The sequence below is a fragment of the Canis aureus genome, chromosome 1 (genome assembly GCF_053574225.1).
Source record: "Canis aureus isolate CA01 chromosome 1, VMU_Caureus_v.1.0, whole genome shotgun sequence".
NCBI lineage: Eukaryota > Metazoa > Chordata > Mammalia > Carnivora > Canidae > Canis > Canis aureus.
This window is the reverse complement of record NC_135611.1, coordinates 3,391,737-3,411,855: the sequence shown is the minus strand read 5'-3', so window position 1 is coordinate 3,411,855 and position 20,119 is coordinate 3,391,737. Positions and strand designations below refer to the sequence as shown.

General features: G+C 43.9%; 1 protein-coding gene and 1 pseudogene across 6 annotated transcripts in view; one reads left to right on the top strand and one right to left on the bottom strand.

Moving 5' to 3' along the window:
* ZNF236 (zinc finger protein 236) overlaps positions 1-20,119 on the top strand; it is a 104,414-nt gene that overhangs the window by 24,263 nt on the left and 60,032 nt on the right. For all 6 annotated transcript variants that reach the window (XM_077876216.1, XM_077876346.1, XM_077876414.1 and 3 more), the window contains 5 exons: positions 2,142-2,266; positions 2,569-2,741; positions 4,714-4,857; positions 8,661-8,864; positions 9,741-9,969. In XM_077876216.1, the coding sequence (XP_077732342.1) occupies positions 2,142-2,266; positions 2,569-2,741; positions 4,714-4,857; positions 8,661-8,864; positions 9,741-9,969 (875 nt within the window). The remainder of the gene's footprint in view (positions 1-2,141; positions 2,267-2,568; positions 2,742-4,713; positions 4,858-8,660; positions 8,865-9,740; positions 9,970-20,119) is intronic.
* LOC144312364 (exportin-T-like) lies at positions 15,265-17,670 on the bottom strand (annotated as a pseudogene).

The following is a 20,119-nucleotide window of genomic DNA, read 5'->3' as shown; positions in this document are numbered from 1 at the left end:
ATTTATACTACCTGTTTAGAACTTACATGTTCCTGACACGGTGCTTGGTGTGTATATTAATATATGTCCGTAAGACTTTATTTAATCATGACTAGCAGCCCTACCAGACCAGGATACTTTAATGTCCCCACTTGGTGAATGAGAAGCCCTAGAGTATAAGTTACTTTCCCATGGTTTTACAGCTCAAAGATTTCAAGCGTCAAGGATTTAAACCCTAATAACTGCCTGGTTTTATTTTTTATTTTTTTACTGCCCAGTTTTAGAGCTCATAATAGTAGCAAATATGACTGTACTTAAATGCATACATGCATTTATTTCTAGTAAAACTTAACATGTCTTTCAAGGTTTCATATTTGGTTTATTCCTAATTGTATCTTTTTATTGAATTTTCATTTTCTTAGCAAAATGAAATACAAAGCACCCTCTGGCCCCTTGTGCTCTGGTTAGCTGATGGCCATGCTCAGTTGTCACACTCGAGCTGATTTCGCCAACACACTGTAAAAGCCAGTATCAGTTTTCTTTAACTGCTCTTACCAGTTTGGCTCTCCGCCATTCCAAGCTCTGAAGTTTAGGAATTATGTGTGCTTTTAAAGAACAACTACGACCACCACAAAAGTGTGTGAAGGCTCTGTAGGATTTATTTATCCTCTTAGGCGCTGTGTTTTAGAAGCATGGACCACAGCCCCCACAGGGCCAGTGCTCCCTTACCCTTCCTATGCCCCCCACTTTGCCTGTTTTTGGCTAATTGTGCCCATCAAAGACGTCACTGCTTCAGTGATTTTTAAACTCCCAGACCAGACTGCCTGTGCTCTATCACACTAGATTTTTATTTTGATGAAGTTTTAACTCAGGCAATTTTGATGTGTCTCCAAGGGTTTTGGAGAGGTGATGAATGATGTCTAGGCAGCCAGCATGCCCTTGGCCACATTGGCTTCTGGCTCTTCTGGGATGTAGGGATGGGCCAGCCAGTCAGCCTCATCCTCATGGAGTGCTCATTTATTAGGGAGATAGTCAGTGAGACAGTTTCAGACAGTGCTTGTGTAGAGAAGGAAATAAAACTGGGTTGCTCTGGGGCAGTGCTGGAAGGGTGGGCAGGTTGGCGAGTGGACTGTTTTAGGCAGGCCATGCTGAGGAGGGGAGGATGTTTGAAGTGAGGAGGGCACTGCCAGTCCTGAGAAGGGTATTGCAGCAGATGGGAGAGCAGTTGCCCCAACTCAGCTGCGGTGAGTTTTCTCTGCATTTGAAAACAGAGAAAGGCTGGCGCTTGGGAGCCACTGTGGAGGTTTGAAGGAGGTGGGGCCCGGGGGTTAAGGGCCTCCGAGGCCATCCTGGGAATGAGGATTTTATCCCAAAGGTAGTGGGAAGCCTGCCCCAACTTAACTGTGGCATGGCTGCTGGGGGTGGGGTGCAAGGATACCAGTGAATCCTCATGTGGAAAGAGGACACTTCTCAGATGGTGGTCTGATGACTGGACTGTGGAGAGGCCTAAGCATCTTTGCAGGTATTTTGAGTGAAACCAGTAACTTTTGGAGATGGGCTTGAAGTCAGGGGTGAGAGAGAGCAAGAATCTGGGGCAACTCCTCAGGATTGACTTTGCCCAGATGGGAGCTGCTATGTCCTGCCTGGGAGCACAGCAGGTGGATGAGCAGAATCCTGTTCAGTTCGTACTAGCTTGCAGCTGCCAGGTAGCTGAGCGCAGAGATGTCAGGTGGACAGGGAGTTGTCTAGGGCTGTGTCTGGGTTGCTGGAGGGAGAACTTTGGGATCAGCAGCCTGTGGATGGTGTTGTAAGGAAGGAGCCTGGAGAATGAAGCAAGACTCAGCAGTGCAGGGATCATACCCACACATGTCTGTATGTCTGACCACCGCAGGTAGAGCTATGTCCAGAAGGGACGGTCTGACCTCTCCCCACCAAGAAAACAAAGCAAAACTAAGTTTATCTTTTCATCAGATAGGTAAAATGAATTTTATGGTAATGAACACACAGAACAACTGCATGTTTGTGGAGACACACTTAAATGTGATTTCTCACTGAAGCATGTTCTGACCACTGGTCAGCCACACTCGCTGGTATTGTTTTAATCTTGAAATTGCGATACAGAGGAGATGACTTCATGAATATTTCCCCCTGTGTTATCCTAGGGTATCGAGTACAAGGTCTTATAATCGGAACATCGACAGGAGTGGATTCACATATTCATGCCCACACTGTGGAAAGACATTTCAGAAGCCAAGTCAGCTAACTCGGCACATTAGGATACACACAGGTAGGAAATACACTCACTTTTGGGTGATTCAGGATATGGCTCAAAGGGAAAGACGGGACGTGTGCCTTAGCACTAGCTAGACCTGGATGGCAACGTTGGCTTTTCTGTCCTTTGTGTGGCCTTGGTCCTAACTTTGAGATTTTGAGTAGACAGTGGGATGTACGAGTCTACAGTACAGGCGGTGCTCTGTCTGGACAGATAGGTTTGGGGTCTCGAGTTTGGGGGTAATGCATTTCTCTTTTAATTCATCAGATGCTCATACAATGTGGAATTACATTTTGATCATTTTTTTCCCTCTCTAGGTGAAAGGCCGTTTAAATGTACTGAATGTGGGAAAGCTTTTAACCAGAAGGGGGCACTGCAGACTCACATGATTAAACATACAGGTGAAAAACCCCACGCCTGTGCCTTTTGTCCTGCTGCCTTTTCACAAAAAGGGAACCTGCAGTCACATGTGCAGAGAGTTCACTCAGAGGTAAACATGGCACTTGGGTGTGTGTGGTCCTCACAGGTTTTAGTGGATGGCTCTGGAGGGAAAGAGTCAGCCTGAGAAATCACTGTCTACTTTCAAAATGCAGATTTAGAATTTGTACAGAGCAGACTTTGTTTTAAACAAACAAGCAAGCAAATACATATATATATAGAGAGAGAGAGAAAGAGAGAGAGAAACAGATCTGTATGTGGAAACGTTTTGGCTTATATATTGCAGAAATATAAAATTATTTTTTCGTGTCTTATGGATGCTGTTACAGCTTTGATGAATAAATGTGTGAAACTAATTATACCTTTATTAGTTATGATCCATTGATCCCATTGTTAACATACTTCATCCCTTTAGCAAATTTGAAACACAGATACTATCAAGTGTAAAAAATTGAAAGAGAAAAAATAAATTGAGGGAACAAAGTATTTTTCCTATTCCTATTATTATTGCTAGACTCACATGTGGCCTTGTCCATGTTTTACCAGCCAGAGCCCTGGTCTGTTTTTCTCTGTGTTAATTATTTCAGTGACACTCATGTTCACCATTTCTTGTGTCTGCAGATCATACTGATTTATAAAGCCTCTGGAAGTGTGTCTTGTAAGCAGGTTATCCTTTGCTCCTACTTACTGTTATGATTTGGTGTTTTATTTATAGTCTAATTATAGAATATAAATAAACATCTAAGTGACAGACACTTTTATCACGGATCATTTTCTTTTATGTAACTGTTTTGCAGAATGAAGACTCATTTTTTAAAAGCAAATGTGTATTTTTAAATGTTTTTAATGCATTTAAATAATGCCTTCAGTATTACTGAAATAAAAAGATCATACATACTTCACATAGTTTATAAGCAGATTTGACCTTCCATATGCAATGAGTTACTTTTACAAACTAAGTTTTATTATCCAAGACCAACATACATGAGGAAGGACACATAAATATTAGTGAGGCAGTGATAATATGGAGTGAGATTTCCTTTAGATCTCAGGAGAGTAGAAGTGGCTTAGACCAATTATTCTTGGGGAGCTGCCTCTATGTGCTGACGATTGCTTCAAGGTGACTATTTCCTTGCGTGGCACCCAGAGAACCCTCACCGACACCTCCGAGCAGGCTTGTGAAATGCTTGCTGCTGCCCCTGAGGTCAGGAAACCCCTCCAGAAGGGTAGGGGCTCTCCTGGCACCTGGCCTCAGACCCCCTGGACCTGTGGTGGCAGATGGCCATGTTCCAGAAATGACCTCTGAGGACTGGTTTGTAAATGTTATCTAGTCCTGTGATGAAACTAACACCTTAAATTTGGTTCTTAACAAGGTGCTAGAAGTGGAACAGTTTCTATGTATAGAAGAGGCCGGTCAGTTTTTAGGCTGGACTTGATAATTATAAGGATAACTAATGCTGAACTTGCATAATGGGTGAAGGAATAGTCTGGGTGCTTTCTGTGTGCCTGCAGGCCCCGCTGCATTTCTCTCCTCTCTGGCGACCACTGTTGGCCTTATCATAGCTGTAACAGGTTGACTATAGGGATTGGTAATGAAAACTTTCAGCCTGTGGCCATCCTTCCCAACATATATGTAGGAACGGCCAAAGGCTTATTACAGTGCCGTTTACACCTTCGTAGACCTTATTATTTTACACTGTACGTAACCACTGAAGAAACTGAGAATATAAGTCAGCTGTCTTATTTTCACCAAATTACAATAATTGGAAAGTCTGTCCTCTTACTTCTGAACCTGTTGTAATTGATAGAAAAGACTGTGAAGTTTTGATTAATCTCACACTGGCAGTGTTGATTCAAGATTGGGTCATTGATTTTAGAGCTATCCAATTGAAGAGAAAAAGTAATGTTAAACAGGTTACTTCTGTCATTTTTAATGGAATGGCATGTTACAATTTGTTGTAATTTAAATATTTTTATCTCATAGTTAATGGTAAAAAGTTGTTTTTTCTTTTTTGTTTTTGAAGGTCAAGAATGGCCCTACGTATAATTGTACAGAATGCAGTTGTGTATTTAAAAGTCTAGGTAGCCTGAACACTCACATCAGCAAGATGCACATGGGCGGACCACAGAATCCAGCAAGCTCTACAGAGACTGCTCACGTGTTAACGGTGAGTCTGGCAAGCTGCTTGGTAGGAAGATAACCTTTTACCAAAATCTGTTGTCTTAATTGTGACCCTTTAAAATGGAATATTATTTAGAATATTATTGAGTACCACACTCGTGCTATGAAAGTTTTTTTATAAAGAGGTAAGGGTACTTTCTTAATTTTTAAATTAATGAAAGAAAACCAATCTTTTTAAACTTTAGTTACCAGATGATCCTTATTTATGGACTGTCATCTGAAACCAATGAAAATCACACAAAATATAATCATTAATTTATGAAACTGTAATTCCTGCAGTGTTATTGATGATTACTATTGAATATTTTTTATCCCTCTGTGAGCATTTAAGAATCAATGATCCTTTTAAGATAACATTTCTCCATGTCTGATGGGACAGGGGTAAGTTTTTCCTGAGTCTGTAGACTTTTGGGAAACTAAATCATGTTTTCTGAGACGTATGTAAGAGTGTACGACACACACTCGCATGCCTGTGTTCTGGTTCTGGGGAGAGTCTCCAGCTCCGCCCTGGTCTGTTACCTCTCCTACCCTCTCTGTTGGTGGGAAGCAGCCGAGCCTGAGTGTAGAGGATGTGTCTCCACCGCTGTGGACGGTGCATCTGTGGACCTTGTGAGCTTGCTGGTGTTGTCAGCACCTGCCAGCATGGAAATTTGTTAGGGTTTACTTCCTAAGCATTAGGTTTGCATTTACGGTTTGTGTTTTGTTGTCTTTTCTCACAATATTGGGAGCTTGACATGATTCCTTGCCTTACTCCTGACTAGTGAGTCTTTCATAAATAAGTTCTAAAACTGGAGAATGATTAAAGTCTAATAATGAAGTCTTTTTTTTTTTTTTATAAATTTATGTTTTATTGGTGTTCAATTTGCCAACATACAGAATAACACCCAGTCCTCATCCCCCTGGGGGATGCCCGTCACCCATTCACCCCCACCCCCTGCCCTCCTCCCCTTCACCACCCCTAGTTCGTTTCCCAGAGTTAGGAGTCTTTATGTTCTGTCTCCCTTTCTGATATTTCCTACCCATTTCTTCTCCCATCCCTTCTATTCCCTTTCACTATTATTTATATTCCCCAAATGAATGAGACCATATAATGTCGTCCTTCTCCGATTGACTTATTTCACTCAGCATAATACCCTCCAGTTCCATCCACGTTGAAGCAAATGGTGGGTATTTGTCATTTCTAATGGCTGAGTAATATTCCATTGTATACATAAACCACATCTCTTTATCCATTCATCTTTCGATGGACACCGAGGCTCCTTCCACAGTTTGGCTATTGTGGACATTGCTGCTATAAACATCGGGGTGCAGGTGTCCCGGCGTTTCATTGCATCTGTATCTTTGGGGTAAATCCCCAAACAGTGCAATTGCTGAGTCGTAGGGCAGGCCTGTTTTTAACTCTTTGAGGAACCTCCACACAGTTTTCCAGAGTGGCTGCACCAGTTCACATTCCCACCAACAGTGTAAGAGGGTTCCCTTTTCTCCGCATCCTCTCCAACATTTGTGGTTTCCTGCCTTGTTAATTTTCCCCATTCTCACTGGTGTGAGGTGGGATCTCATTGTGGTTTGGATTTGTATTTCCCTGATGGCAAGTGACGCAGAGCATTTTCTCATGTGCATGTTGGCCATGTCTATGTCTTTCTCTGTGAGATTTCTGTTCATGTCTTTTGCCCATTTCACGATTGAATTTTTGTTTCTTTGGTGTTGAGTTGGATAAGTTCTTTATAGATCTTGAAAACTAGCCCTTTATCTGATACATCTTTTGCAAATATCTTCTCCCATTCTGTAGGTTGTCTTTTAGTTTTGTTGACTGTATCCTTTGCTGTGCAAAAGCTTCTTATCTTGATGAAGTCCCAGTAGTTCATTTTTGCTTTTGTTTCTTTTGCCTTCGTGGATGTATCTTGCAAGAAGTTACTGTGGCCGAGTTCAAAAAGGGTGTTGCCTGTGAAGTCTTAAAGTCCTATTTTGGACAGTCTTTTTTTTTCTTTTAAAGATTTTATTTATTTATTCATGAGGGACATACACAGAGAGAGGCAGAGACACAGGCAGAGGGAGAAGCAGGCTCCATGCAGGGAGCTTGACGTGGGACTCGATCCCGGGTCACCAGGATCATGCCCTGGGCTGAAGGCGGCACTAAACTGCTGAGCCACCCAGGCTGCCCCCCTATTTGGGACTGTTTTTTAAATAAGATTTTCAAAATGTAAATCAATCAAATATTAGCGTTTTTACCATTTTCTTTGGCAATTATGCAAATCAAGTATGTAGCTATGGTTAATCGCCTGGAATAATCTAGGTCATCTTAAAATTTTCTATTTTCATTAAAAACGTAAAAGGCTTTGGAAACCTGGAGTCTGCCCTACCTTTTTCCCGAGTCCGAGCGAGCAAGGGCACTCTCTCAGGCACTGGTCTGGGAAGCCCTGGACAGCCCTGGGCAGCCCTGTGGCCGGTGCTCCCTGTGGCTGGTGCTCCCTGTCCTATTCTGCCTCTCACAGTTTCCGATTCTTGTTCCACTTTTGAGGGTTTTCCTCTACTCTGTCTTATGAAACTTCCATTGAATTTTTTTGAAGCTGCTAATACTTCTAACTTTTAAGGACTCTTCCTTTGTGATCTGATTGCTTCTTTCTTTGCTGGTTTGGTGCACTTTCTCCTGACACCTAATTAGTGTTTCCTTTTTCAAAGTTCTCTTCTGTGCCTCACGTGATCTGCTTCGGGCCTCCCGGCATCCTCCCTGCTCTGTAGGGCTTGTGACTCTGGGCAGCTGGCTGCCCATGTGGGAGCCGATCGTGCACAGATGGAGCAGGGGCATGCCCAGGGCTCCATGACCTGTGCTTGGCCGGGAACCGACACTGAAACTCGGGGGCCCTGTTGGCAGCACGTAGGGACTTTTTGTTCCATTGGGGAACTAAGTGTCACAAAAGGTGCCCTGGTGCTCCCCAGGAATTCATTTCTATCTCTTCTAGGGGTGATCCCCCATTTTTGTTGCCTCAGGGTAAGTGCCCATCATCCCTTCTGTGGATGGGGAAAGGGGCTCATGGTCAGCCCTAGGTATTTTTCCATCACCTTTAGCTTCGTCGTTGATAGACTTTGTTTCTTAGAGTAGCTTCAGGTTGGCAGAGAGAAAAAAGGACTCCCAGTCTATACCCCTGCCCCCTGCACACTGTGTCCCCAGTTCCTGAGCCGCACCCTGGCTGGGGCTGCAGGGTGTGTTAGGTCCACTCCACCCTGTGCCCCGGGTGCACCTTCATGGATCAGAGGGATGCTATGTCTGGCTCCCACCATCTCTTCCATGTGGCATTTCAGACTCCTGAGTTCCTGGGGAGTCAGAGCGGCTCTCTCCTTGGCTCTTTGTGGCTGTGGCTTTCCTGAGCGCTTCTGCCTCCAGTGCCCCTCTTTCAGAAATCTCCTGAATTATTTTGGCCACAGTGGTTTCTCTCTTATTTTCTTTATTTTGTAACCCTTTTGCTTCTGTGTTTTACTGGGCAAGGCACGAAGGTGAGGCCTGTGAACTCAAACCCTCACCTTGAGCTGATCGCCTCTGCTGCCACTTAATGAATCCTTGGAACAAGTAGTGCGACAGTTTGTTCAGCATGTTCCTTCAAGGGCCTGATTATGCCTAATGGAAAAATCAATGAGGCATTTTATTTAAAATTTATGATTGGGATACTGTTAGATTTTAATACTTATAAGGAAGATGTGCCTCTTCCTGTCTTTCTTTTTTTTTTTTTTTCAAATTGAAGTACAAATGAATATACTTCTGACATTTTCAATGATGCTGCTGCTGTGTTTCAGGCCACACTGTTCCAGACGTTACCTCTCCAGCAGACGGAAGTCCACGTCACGTCCGCATCAAGCCAGCAGAATTCACAGGCCGTGACCGACGTCATCCAGCAGCTCCTGGAGCTCTCGGAGCCGGGGCCGGCAGAGTCCAGCCAGCCCCCGCAGCCCGGCCAGCAGCTCAGCATCACGGTGGGCATCAACCAGGACATTTTGCAGGTGAGGTGCACATTCGTGCTCTTGTCCGTGCTTGTCCGAGACCGAAAAATAAATCGTCAGGTCTTGTCAAAGGGGAATCATCATTAAATATGTGTCCTAACTTAAAGCATCCTGTCGGAACACAGGACGTGTTTACGGACAGTGCAGAGTTCTAAATGGTTAATCTGTAAATTTAGCAAAAGCTATAAACTTAGTTTTCTCTGTAAGTGATTTACTTGAGAAGAATAGGTTTTTCAGAACTTTCCTATATCCTGTGTAACTATTGGAGAGAGTCAGTTCCACCTCTCTTATCAGCGTGTGGATGGTCCATGCCCACGTGGGAGAGAAGAAGGCAGTGGGGCAAAGCATGCTTTTCTAATTTTTCTCCGCCAGCCCAGCTTTATCCTCAGATCCTATGTTTGCAAACAGAGCTGGCCTGCCTTATCCTTCCTATTTAGTTACCAGTTATAAAAACTAACCTGTGTCCTGTCTGTACTATTGGGGGGATGAGTTGGGAGGAAGAGAGCATGGCAGCCGAGGTCTTAAGGGCAAACTTACTATAACTTAAAACCCATTTAACTTAAACCCAGATCTGTTTAGAGTTAGGCAAAGTAGTCTGAAGTAAAATTTCTAGATGTCAAAATAATTAATTCCAATTTGTTTTGATTTACCATTCCGTATTTTGTGGAGGTGAGATGTCAGTTATCAGAAGGGACATTTTAGCTTCAAGGAGTTGCAAGTCTGTCTTATAAGTGACTGTTGGCAGTGCAGGTTTTCACATTGCTGGTAGGGTGGAGTTAGAACTCTGGGTAAAGCCTTATTGCATCTTTGTAATTGATTTTGGCAGGCAGATTTGGGCCTCCCACCTCCTAACCTGTTAGTTCTGTTCTGTCTCAGCAAGCCTTAGAAAACAGTGGGCTGTCTTCAATTCCAGCTGCAGCACACGCTCACGACACCAGCCACGCCAGGACGTCCTCTGCGCAGAGCCAAAATCCAGATGCTCCTCACACTGCGAGTGAACAGACCCACCCCACAGATGCAGAGCAGGAAAAAGAACAAGAAAGCCCAGAGAAGTTGGATAAAAAAGAAAAAAAAATTATAAAGAAGAAGTCACCATTTCTGCCTGGTAATTTTAATATGCTTTAAGGTTTGCGTGTTTTGGAGGGCATGTTGATACGCCTATTTTTTTTTTTTTTTTGAAGGAGGTATGTTTGCTGAATGTTCTGATAGTATCGAACTATTTGTTTTATATTTAAAATTAGAAACCATGACATTTGTAACATCTTTCCCTGTGATTGCTGTCTTCTCCTGACAGTCCCTCGGGCTTGTTCCTGGATCGTCTTTGCTGCTCCCTGCAGCCGTGTGCTGACCATGTCTGGCCCTCCCCTTCCCACAGCGCCGCCGCCAGACTTGTGAGCGCAGCTCTGGGCTGGACCCTCGGCCGTTTCCCCCATGTCCCTGCAACTCCAGCTCCCCAGTGTTCTGGCTGCTGCCCTCCCCACAACCTGCCCCCACCCTGGACTTCGGGGTGCACACTGATAGCACAGGGAGGATCCTGAACAGTAGGGGTTTCGAGGCCCATCCTTTTCACAGGCTGGTCTGCATCGGGTGCTCTTTCCCTGCCTCCCTCCCACCGTCTCTGTGAGCTCTGGCAGCCGGTCAGTTGTGCCGCACAGCCTCCTCCAAAGGCCACCAAGCACCATGCTGCTGCTACCTGTGCCCACAGTGCCCAGGATGTTTCTGAGCCTCCAGGCCCTTGTGTGGGCTGCTGGGTGGCCACACCCCTTCTGTTTGCCCCTGAGCACCTGTGGGCTTCACGATGACTCTTGCTCGGGGGCGGCTGTGGCTATGTCCTCCTCCATGCAAGGGGTTTCCAGCCTGTGGGCGAGAGTGGTCCCCTAGATGTGTTTCCTTAGGGACCCTCATGGTGTCTTGGGGAGCGAGCCCTCTCTTGTAGGCCTAGCAGTGAACACTCAGCTCTGGGAGCACTGAGCAGGGCTTCCCTCTGAGCAGGTCTTCTCAGTGTTGGCATGTGGTGGGCTGTCGTGTGAACCCACAGAATGTGGTAGCTCTTCTCTTTCCCTTGATCTGCCCCCCCTTGTCCCCAAGTGAAAACTAGGATGATGGAATTGAAACACTTTATCATCCAGGGATTCCTGGTGTCCAAGGAGGAAAGAAGGGGGGGAAAGCACCATTTCCACGCATTTTTTATTCGCTGTGCGAAATCTTCTTGGAATAAGTGACCTTGCATTTTTTCCTGTGCACCTGATAAAGGGTGGACATGTGCCACCTGTAGAACCTCCTGTGGGTGGGTGCTGGCTGCCGTAGTACCTCAGACGGCACTCAGACCTTGGCAGGTGCTCTCCCAGGGGACCCCGAGAGGGAATGGCTCCAGGACTGGAGGAGGACACTCTGCATCCCCAAGCCTCAGCTGGTGGCAGGACAGGATTTCCGCGAAGCATGCACATGACTCGAATATGGACCAGTCTGCTGTGGGGTTCACAGAGATCATGTTGGCTAATTTGTGAAGTGTCTGAATAAACACACACGTAGATGACTGAGCAAGTTTACCTAGTTCTACTGAATTTTAGATTAAACGTGATCCTTAGTACGAGTTAGAGCCAACATTTTTTTTTTTTTTTTTTAGTTGATCCCTCACATATTGTGCAAGAATCACTGGGGACATGCTTCCATAGAAAGGTATTTCTTTGGTTGAAACTTCTCAGGGAGCAGGACACGTTTACTGTAGTGACTGTTTCTGGAACTCGCCGTGCAGGGGGAGTTGAGTGCCGTTTGGCACCCCGAGGAGACCATGAGCATCACCTCTTCTTAGCAGCTTCAAATTAGCCTGGATCACATGTCCAGGTTGTACACACTCTGCCAACTGAAGCTGTCTGTGTAGTTCTGTGAGAATTTTTTTTTTTTAAAGATTTTATTTATTCATGAGAGACACACAGAGAGATGCATAGACACAGCCAGAGGGAGAAGCAGGCTCCCTGTGGGGAGCCCAATATGAGACTCTATCCCAGGACCCCGGTATCATACCCCAAGCCAAAGGCAGATGCTCAACTGCTGAGCCACCCAGGCATCACTGTGAGAATGTTTTTAGTAGAATTTGTTTTGTTATTTTAAGAGGTATTTTATATATTGATTAAAAATTTAGCAAGCGCTTTTATGTTTATCATAAAACTTGACATATAAATTATTATTAAAAGTTCACAAAGTTTGATATTTATTGTGGTCAGACATTGGCTCTCTGGAAATCACGATAAAAGGTGTTTGGAAAGCAGGTAACTTACTCCTCTAAGGATGACAGGGGCAGAACTCTTCTGGGTGGAGATCTTTCTCAAGGCCACAGAGATTTTACCTTCTTGGACCAGAGTGTGATCCGGAAACCTTAGCCTCTTCCTGACGACTGAGTCATGAATTTGACTCCTACTCTGTGCCGTGATAGGCTGGTGTCCTGGCAGCCGGCTTGGGGCACGGGCTCCAGGATGCTGGGGGCTTTAGTTCTCAACCTCAAAATTACTGTGTTACCCCTTGCATGTGGGTTCCAGTTCTCTGTACAGCCCTCCTCCTGCTTTTTTTTCTGCTGCTTGTAACCTGCAAGTCCATGCAGCTCTGATAAATTATGACTCGAATCATTGACAGAGAGTTAAGTATAAATTCATTCTAGGTAGGAACTTTTGCAGCTGTTGTTCTTTTCTAAAAACAACATGCATGCACATGTTTGGATTTTTATATCTGCTTTGAATAACTCAAAAGATTGATATTTTCTTTTTATTGATGCTTTTCTTTCCCTTTAGAGGATCTATGTTGTGAATAAAGAGGATTTTTTTATTCATAGTTCAGATAAATGAATTACTTTCTTGAATTACTTTCTGCTTTTTATATAATACAGGATAGAGAACTTTAAAAAGACTCATTTATTTGGGCATGGTTGAATTTAGTTGAAAATCTCATGATTTATCTCATTTGTGTACAATTTTCAGAGTTTATGAGGTTTTGTTTAGGTTCTGTTTTGAGTTGTCATTTATAATTAGATATAAATATTATCTTAAGACCTTTACTTTTTTTAAATGGTAAGCTGGCTTTGAGCTGAGTGCCTGTGACATAGAACATAGAACACAGCATAGCATGAGGTGTACTGGGAAGGACAGTTAGGTCTGAGGTGTCCGTGATGCAGTGCACAGTGGGTGCATGGGCAATGCACAGCAGAAACAACAGTTTCTAGGTCACAGAGGCAGATTGTTGGTTAAAGATGTGCTCTGTGTTTAGAGATGGGAGAAATCAGCGGGCCACAGTGAGAAAGTAAAAGCTTGACTGAGTTGGAGGGATGAGAACCAAGTCCTCATTGAAATGGAGTGAAGCCCACAGGGATCAGTGAGAGTCAGGTGAGGCAGGAGAGCATTCTGCTCCGAGGATCGTAGTAACAGTTTCTGCTCACTTATTTTTCTATATTAAAAATAATTTTGAAACTATCTATGGGGATCCCTGAGTGGCCCAGTGGTTTAGCGTCTGCCTTCGACCCAGGGCATGGTCCTGGAGTCCCAGGATCGATTCCCACATCAGGCTCCCTGCAATGGAGCCTGCTTCTCCCTCTGCCTGTGTCTCTGCCCCCCCGCCCTTTCTCTGTGTGTCTCATGAATAAATAAATAAAATCTTAAAAAAAAAAACAGCGTTCTAGCATTAAATTTTCTTTTATATATTAATCATGAATCCAGCAACCAGTCAACTTCTATTGTTAATTGTAGCAGTTTGTCTGGAAATTATTTTGAGTTTTTCATGTAGATACTATATTGTGTATGAATAATGGCAGTTTTCCTCTTCTTGGTATATTGGCTTGGACTTCTGCCATAGGGTTGTATAGAAGTATGGAGAGTGCTCCTCTTCCATCCTGCCCTTTTTTTTTTTTTTTTTTTTTTTCATGAGCGGGGGTGGGGGGGGCAGAGACACAGGCAGAGAGAGAAAGAAGCAGGCTCCTGCAGAGAGCCCGATGTGGAACTCGATCCTGGGACTCCAGGATTATGCCCTGGGCCAAAGGCCCCCCATCCTGACTTTTAAAGGGGATGGTTTTAATGTTTCACAGTTGAATTTATCTTTTTACAAATGTTGTCATTGGACCTTTCAGATTTGAGAGGCTGTCTTCTGTATTTGGTTTTCTAAGATGGTTTTTTCCCCCCTATCTTATGTTAAATATTATCAAATGCCCTTTTTTCTCTATTGGTATGATCACATGTTTTTCTACTTTAATCTCTGAGGCGATAAATCATAGTAATTGATTAATGGAAAGCAAACCATGTCTTCTACCAGGGCTTCCATGTTACTCTGGTTTCTCTCTTCCCCTTCTGTCTCCCTCTGTCTCTTTCTTCCCCTCTGTTTTTTCTTTATGGCACATTTTTAAATTTCTTGGCTAGTGATATTTTTTCGACTTCACCTAATAATATATACTTCTTTATTAAAAAAATGGATAACACCAGCATTTACTTTTAAATCAGTTAATTTATAAAACCATTCTCTTTTATAGAGTGTACATTGATGTTAAAACAACTTAAATATAATTGCTATCTAGAAAAAAAATTACTTCTGATTATTGTATTTGCTTCATACTTTCAAGTATTTTTATATGCAACAATTTGAGTTGGCATGTAAAGCAACTTCCCTAGTTGTCACTTAGCTGTCTTTGGGGAGAATCACACCCACTTTACAGAGAAATCATAATGCATATTTTGCAGTAAGCTCACAGCAGTGTTAAAAAGATCAGTGTGAATGACACAGAAACATTTCTTCTTTATAAATCACTCGCTGGAGCTCCCAGCAATGAAGTGGGCATAGGGAGAGCTGCCGTTAGGACTTTGCTCTCTGGAGGGACACCTTTGAGTCATTTTTAAGAACTTTAGCATCAGGCTTCTGGAGCTCTTACCAAAACTTCTGAATTATTTCTGGAGCTACTTAGGAGGGTAGATGTTCTTGCTGAAGACCCAGCACTGAGGGTTCCCTCCCAGAGTGATTGTGTCCAGGGTCACTGCACACGCAGGTGAGGCTTCTGCTGTGTGCATCTGCCAGGGTCAGAGGCTCACCCTGATGGTGTTGGGAGACACACCGGGGCACTGTGCTGGGGAACAGAATCAGTGAGCCCCACAAATCTGTCTCTGCTTCCCTGGAGGTGTACCAGCTTTGAGAGTGTGATGGGGCATATCCACTGTGCAGTTGGGTCTGGATATTGTTTCAGTAACGTCTTCTGTGCCATGTTTGCTCTGACTTGGCTCATCCCACTGGCGGACTGAAGCAGATTGGTTGTTTCTCCTCAGAGCAGCCCTTGCAGAATTTCATGAAGCAGAGGCACCGACCGTATGTGGTATAAACAAGGAGTCCCGTGTCTTCCATTTGGCTGTAATCTGGTTGATTAAAGTCTTCTGCTTCAGTCTTTGAGTGAGTGCTCTGAGGTAGATGGAATGAACAAAACTTCTTTCTCTAGGAAAATAAGCATGGAATGGAGAAAAGTGGGAACTCTCCTGAGAGTGTCCCTTTGTGAGGGACAGTGAGAGCTGGCAAGCGTATCTGCCAGCAGTCCAGGTGAACTTTGGAACAGACACATTTCTCTTTCTCATTCTGTTGCAGAGAGCTCTGTGGGCATGTCCAATAGTGTGCCTTCCATCTGCTGGGGATGCTTGCCTTTCTTCATCCAGCGGTCACGTTAGTTTTTCTAAGAGAATTTGTAACTTCTCCATTGGTGGACATTAAGAGATCCCTCCCTGAATGCTTGCTTTCTTTTTGCTGGGCGTTCACTGTGAACAACCAGCATTCCAGCTATCTCATAAATGAGGAATTGATCATAGCTGCTTAATAAGGACTGGTCACCATTCTGAGGTGGTGAAAGCTCTAAAGAGTCTTATATTTAGATGATTCTCAATGAAAAGATTCCTTTATGTGGAGAGTTTTGACAAATTTTGGAAGCAGGTAAGCAGTTCTGCTCTGTCCTTTGGCACCCGAAGGCCGCAGATGCTCATGATCCATGGAAGATGCGTTGGGATCAACAGCAAAGACATCTGTCTAGCAACAGTTTGAAGAACTGGGATCTACTCTGAGAAGAACTAACTCTGACGTTTCCAAAGCTCCGGTCCTATTCTGCTGAGCGCTGGCTCTTGAAACACCATCTGAGGAGGGAGCACTGTGAGATGCTGGAAGAGCTTCTGGCGACCTATTGAGCAGTCAGTCGTATTGCCAACTCCGCATCCATACAGCATAGAGCCCACCCATTTTCAGCTTCAGACTGAGGCTCAGCTTCAGAAGCTAGCAGTAGCTCTGGGGAAACGTGACCATGCCCAACAATGACGTTGGCTGTTCTGTATTCTTTACAAACGTAGTGCCATCTTCACCCTCATTTCCAGACTCATGCTCTTCAGCACGAGTCAGTTTTTCATAAGACCCAGCAGCTTTTGCTACCCTGACAGCATTATAGGCAGTTTCAAAATATGAAGTAATCATAAAAATCCTAATAATGTTAGAGGAGATGTCATCACCCTCATGAGTTAGGAGCTATGACACGATGACAGTAGCACTCCTGGTTTCAGTACCCAGTGTTGCCTCTTGAGCATCCTTGATCTCAACATTCTTAATTTAGTCCAGCCAGCTACCCATGACACCCCATTCCATTTCTGGCTTAGGGAATCTAGCTAGGAAGTTAACATCATGCTCTTGATCAATGCCGAAAAGCCCGATAGACTGTAGTACTTGACACAACATTTCTACTCTGTGCATTAGAGTCTGTTTGTTTGTGTATAGTTTCTTTCTTTCTTTTTTTTTATTATTTTTTTTATTTTTTATTTTTTTTATGTTTGTGTATAGTTTCAAATAAGTGGGCTCATGGCTCTTCCTGTAGAAGTCCCGTGGGCATATGGCTTAGCCGGCTGCTTGTAGACCCCATCACCAGCTTTGAGGGTAAGCTATGCCATAGTCAGGCACTGACATGGCACTTCTGAGTGGTTTGGTAAGATGTGGCACCACGACTCCACCAGGTTTGGAAGGCACTGTTCTGCAGGGGCTTTTATTAGGGTACGTTTGCAGCCTCCTCGGGTGTGTGAGTCACACCATGACCCACCAGCTGAGTCCATGGCCTTGAGGGTTCAGAAGTGCAGGCCAACTCCCGGTCGCCAACAGCAATAGCAACAACCACCCAACCTGGGCCATTTAGTGAAATATTCGGTGACAGAAAGTAAGGGAAGACTCTTCCCTGTTTGCAGATTCAGCACCTGAACTTGAATCCTGAGCCATGGATGTCTCCCTGATTAGCTGCTGCTGAGCACTAGTCAGGTCTCAGTATTTGTATCTAACTTGATGTTCTGCTGCTCACTGCACATCCCTGGGCTGCAGCTCCTGCAGGCCCGCGGCCTCTGGGGCGATCTTTAACTGCTGGAGATGAGCCAAGGGCGCTGTGGCCTGTGTGGAGCCAGCACTTGGATTTCGCCCTAGAAGAGTCTGTCTGTCTGTCTGTCCCTGTTGCTGAGCTTGGAGTGCTCCGAGTCCAGCATCACTCACCCTTGCCTCCCACCTGCAGTGCCCAGGTCCCTGTCCCCTCATCACTCTCGTCCTCCACCGTGGCCACAGCTGGTGCCTAAGATGGAGCTGGCTGCGTCCCCAGTAGCTTCTCTTGTGTGGAACCTGACTGAAGAGTGAGGAGGACGCGCTTGGATACGAACCTGCTGCGAACCTCTCACAGCCTGAAGGTTTCCCTCGACTTACCTGCTGCCGCAAGCTCTGACTCTTGCTGGTGCCCACTTGGCATCTCACACTCTGGCCGTTGTGAACTTTGTTTCCAGAACTTCATATCCGGCTTTTGCTGCTTCTCTGCCTCGTAAAAGTACTTCAGTCCAAGTCCTGCTATCTTTCAAGTGCAGACTTATTTTTTTTTGATTTTATGTATGTATGTATGTAATCTCTACCACCAAGGTGGGGCTCAAACTCACAACCCTGAGGTTGAGAGTTGTGGGCTCTTCCAGCTGACCCGGCCAGGTGCCCCTGGGATGCAGATGTTTCCAAGTGTTCCTGTCCCCATGAGCTGAACCTGCATCGTCTCTGCTTGCCCTGTGCACGAGCAAGGCTGCCATCTCAGCATCACTGATGCCCTGCCTCAGGTGCATGGTTTTGTTGCCACAGCTAAGTCCCTTCCAAGGCAGGAGCATGCCTTCAGTAGTACTTGGCACATAGTGAATGCTCTCCTTGAGGTAAAGCTGGGAGGACAGACTTTTCTGAGAAAATGGCACTCAGACTCTAGAATTACAGACTCTAGAATATGTACCTTGACTGTGCCATTGACTGGCAGCTGACCTTGGGCAAGTTAGCTAACCTTCAAGATGTCATCTTTAGGGGCGCCTGGCCAGCTCAGGAGGTGGAGTGTGTGACTCTTGATCTCAGGGTTGTGAGTTCCAGCACCTTGTTTGGGTGTAGAGATTACTTAAAAATAAAATAAAATAAAACTTAAAATGTCCGCTTTATCATCTTAAAAATGGGGCAATGACAGAATAAATGGGAGAGAACCAAGTGAGAAAATCCACGTAAGCTGTGTAGGATAGTGCCTGACATGTGATAACTGACTGCTCAAAGAAATATGATGTTTTTAAAAATTATTTAAAAAATAAAATTACGTATGTTTTAAAATTATTTTTTTAAATAGATGAAACTTGTCATGCCACGTATTTCAAAAGATCTAAAATAATGTATGATGAAAAGTCCTCTGTTCATGCTTGTCCTTCACACGCTCCTCCACTCCCCACTCCAGGGCAGCCACCGCCACTGGGGTTCTCTATCTTTTAAACAAGCAAGGGCATATTATATATTATATATTAGATTGTTTTTTGTATGTATTAGATTGTTTTGATAGCCTATATTCTCCTCTGATTTGTCTTTTTGAGTGAAAAAGGAGAAATGTTTTGTTTTTCTATAGCAGAAATAGGAATGGGGGGATACTGTATATATTTATATATCTTTTTTGTAGTTGACTTTTTTCCACCTGATGTTTTACAAAATGTCTAGAGATTGTTCCATTTTATGGATATATAATTAATTAGGTCATTTGCAATCTCTTGCTAATACAAACAATAATAAATATAAATTTGTGTAATATCCCTTTGGCTCTAAATACTTGAGTGTATATTTCCTAAGGCCAAGATATACTGTCCTAGATAATCATTGAACAGATGTCAACATCAGGGTGTTATAGAGATGCAGAGACACAGGCAGAGGGAGAAGCAGGCTCCATGCAGGGAACCTGATGTGGGACTCAATCCCTGGTCTCCGGGATCACGCCCTGGACTGAAGGCAGCGCTAAACCCGCTGAGCCACCAGGGCTGCCCAACATCAGGGTGTTAACATGGATCCAGTCCACAGGTCTTACTCAGATTTCATTATTTGTATCACTAATGTGCTTGATAGCAAGGAAAAGAAATTTGTTCGTACTTACAGTTGTAAATATTGGTGATTTTGCTTCTTTGTAGTGTGTCTGTCTACACTCCCAGTGACACCATAGCAGAGTGCCTGTTTCCTTATCCTTTCTGAAGAGATTGTTGTCAAAATTTGGGGATCCTTTTTACTCACCTGATAGGTTAAAAATGGTTTCTTATTGTTTTAATTGCATTTCTCTTGTAAGGAATCAAAGGTTGAGCAAGTTTTCCTGTTTAAAGAGCCAGGGCTGCATTTTTTCCATGTGACTGAGTCAACTTTTATTTGCTGTAATATGTTGAGTATGACAGCATTTTGATAGCGTATATTCTCTGATTTGTCTTTTTGAGTGAAAAGTGAGAAATGTTTTGTTTTTCTATAGCCAGATTTGTCAGCGTATCACAGGTTTTGGATGGGTATAATACTTAGACTTCAACACTGATGTTATGGGAAATAACCTCTTTTATCCAATGCTTTCATACTTTTCCTATTTTAAACTAAATCTTTGACTCAGTTTTATTTTTTGTTTCCAGATGAACACCCTGCTGTCCAAACACCATGCCGCCATTCCGTTCTTTATACCTGCAGACCTACATGGGTCTTGACTGTGTTCTGTGTACGAACCTGTCTTTTTTTTCATGTGTTCTGGTACCAGACAATTGTAGCTCTGTAGGATGCTTTCATAACTGGCAGGCCTAGTCCTCCCCAGTTACACTGTTTTTAAAGTGTATTTTTGACCATTTTCACATGCTTATTTTTTCATGTGTACTTTGGAATTGTCTGCTAAATTTCCAGAGCTCTAGTTTTCTTAAAAAATCCTATTGGTATTTGTATTTAAG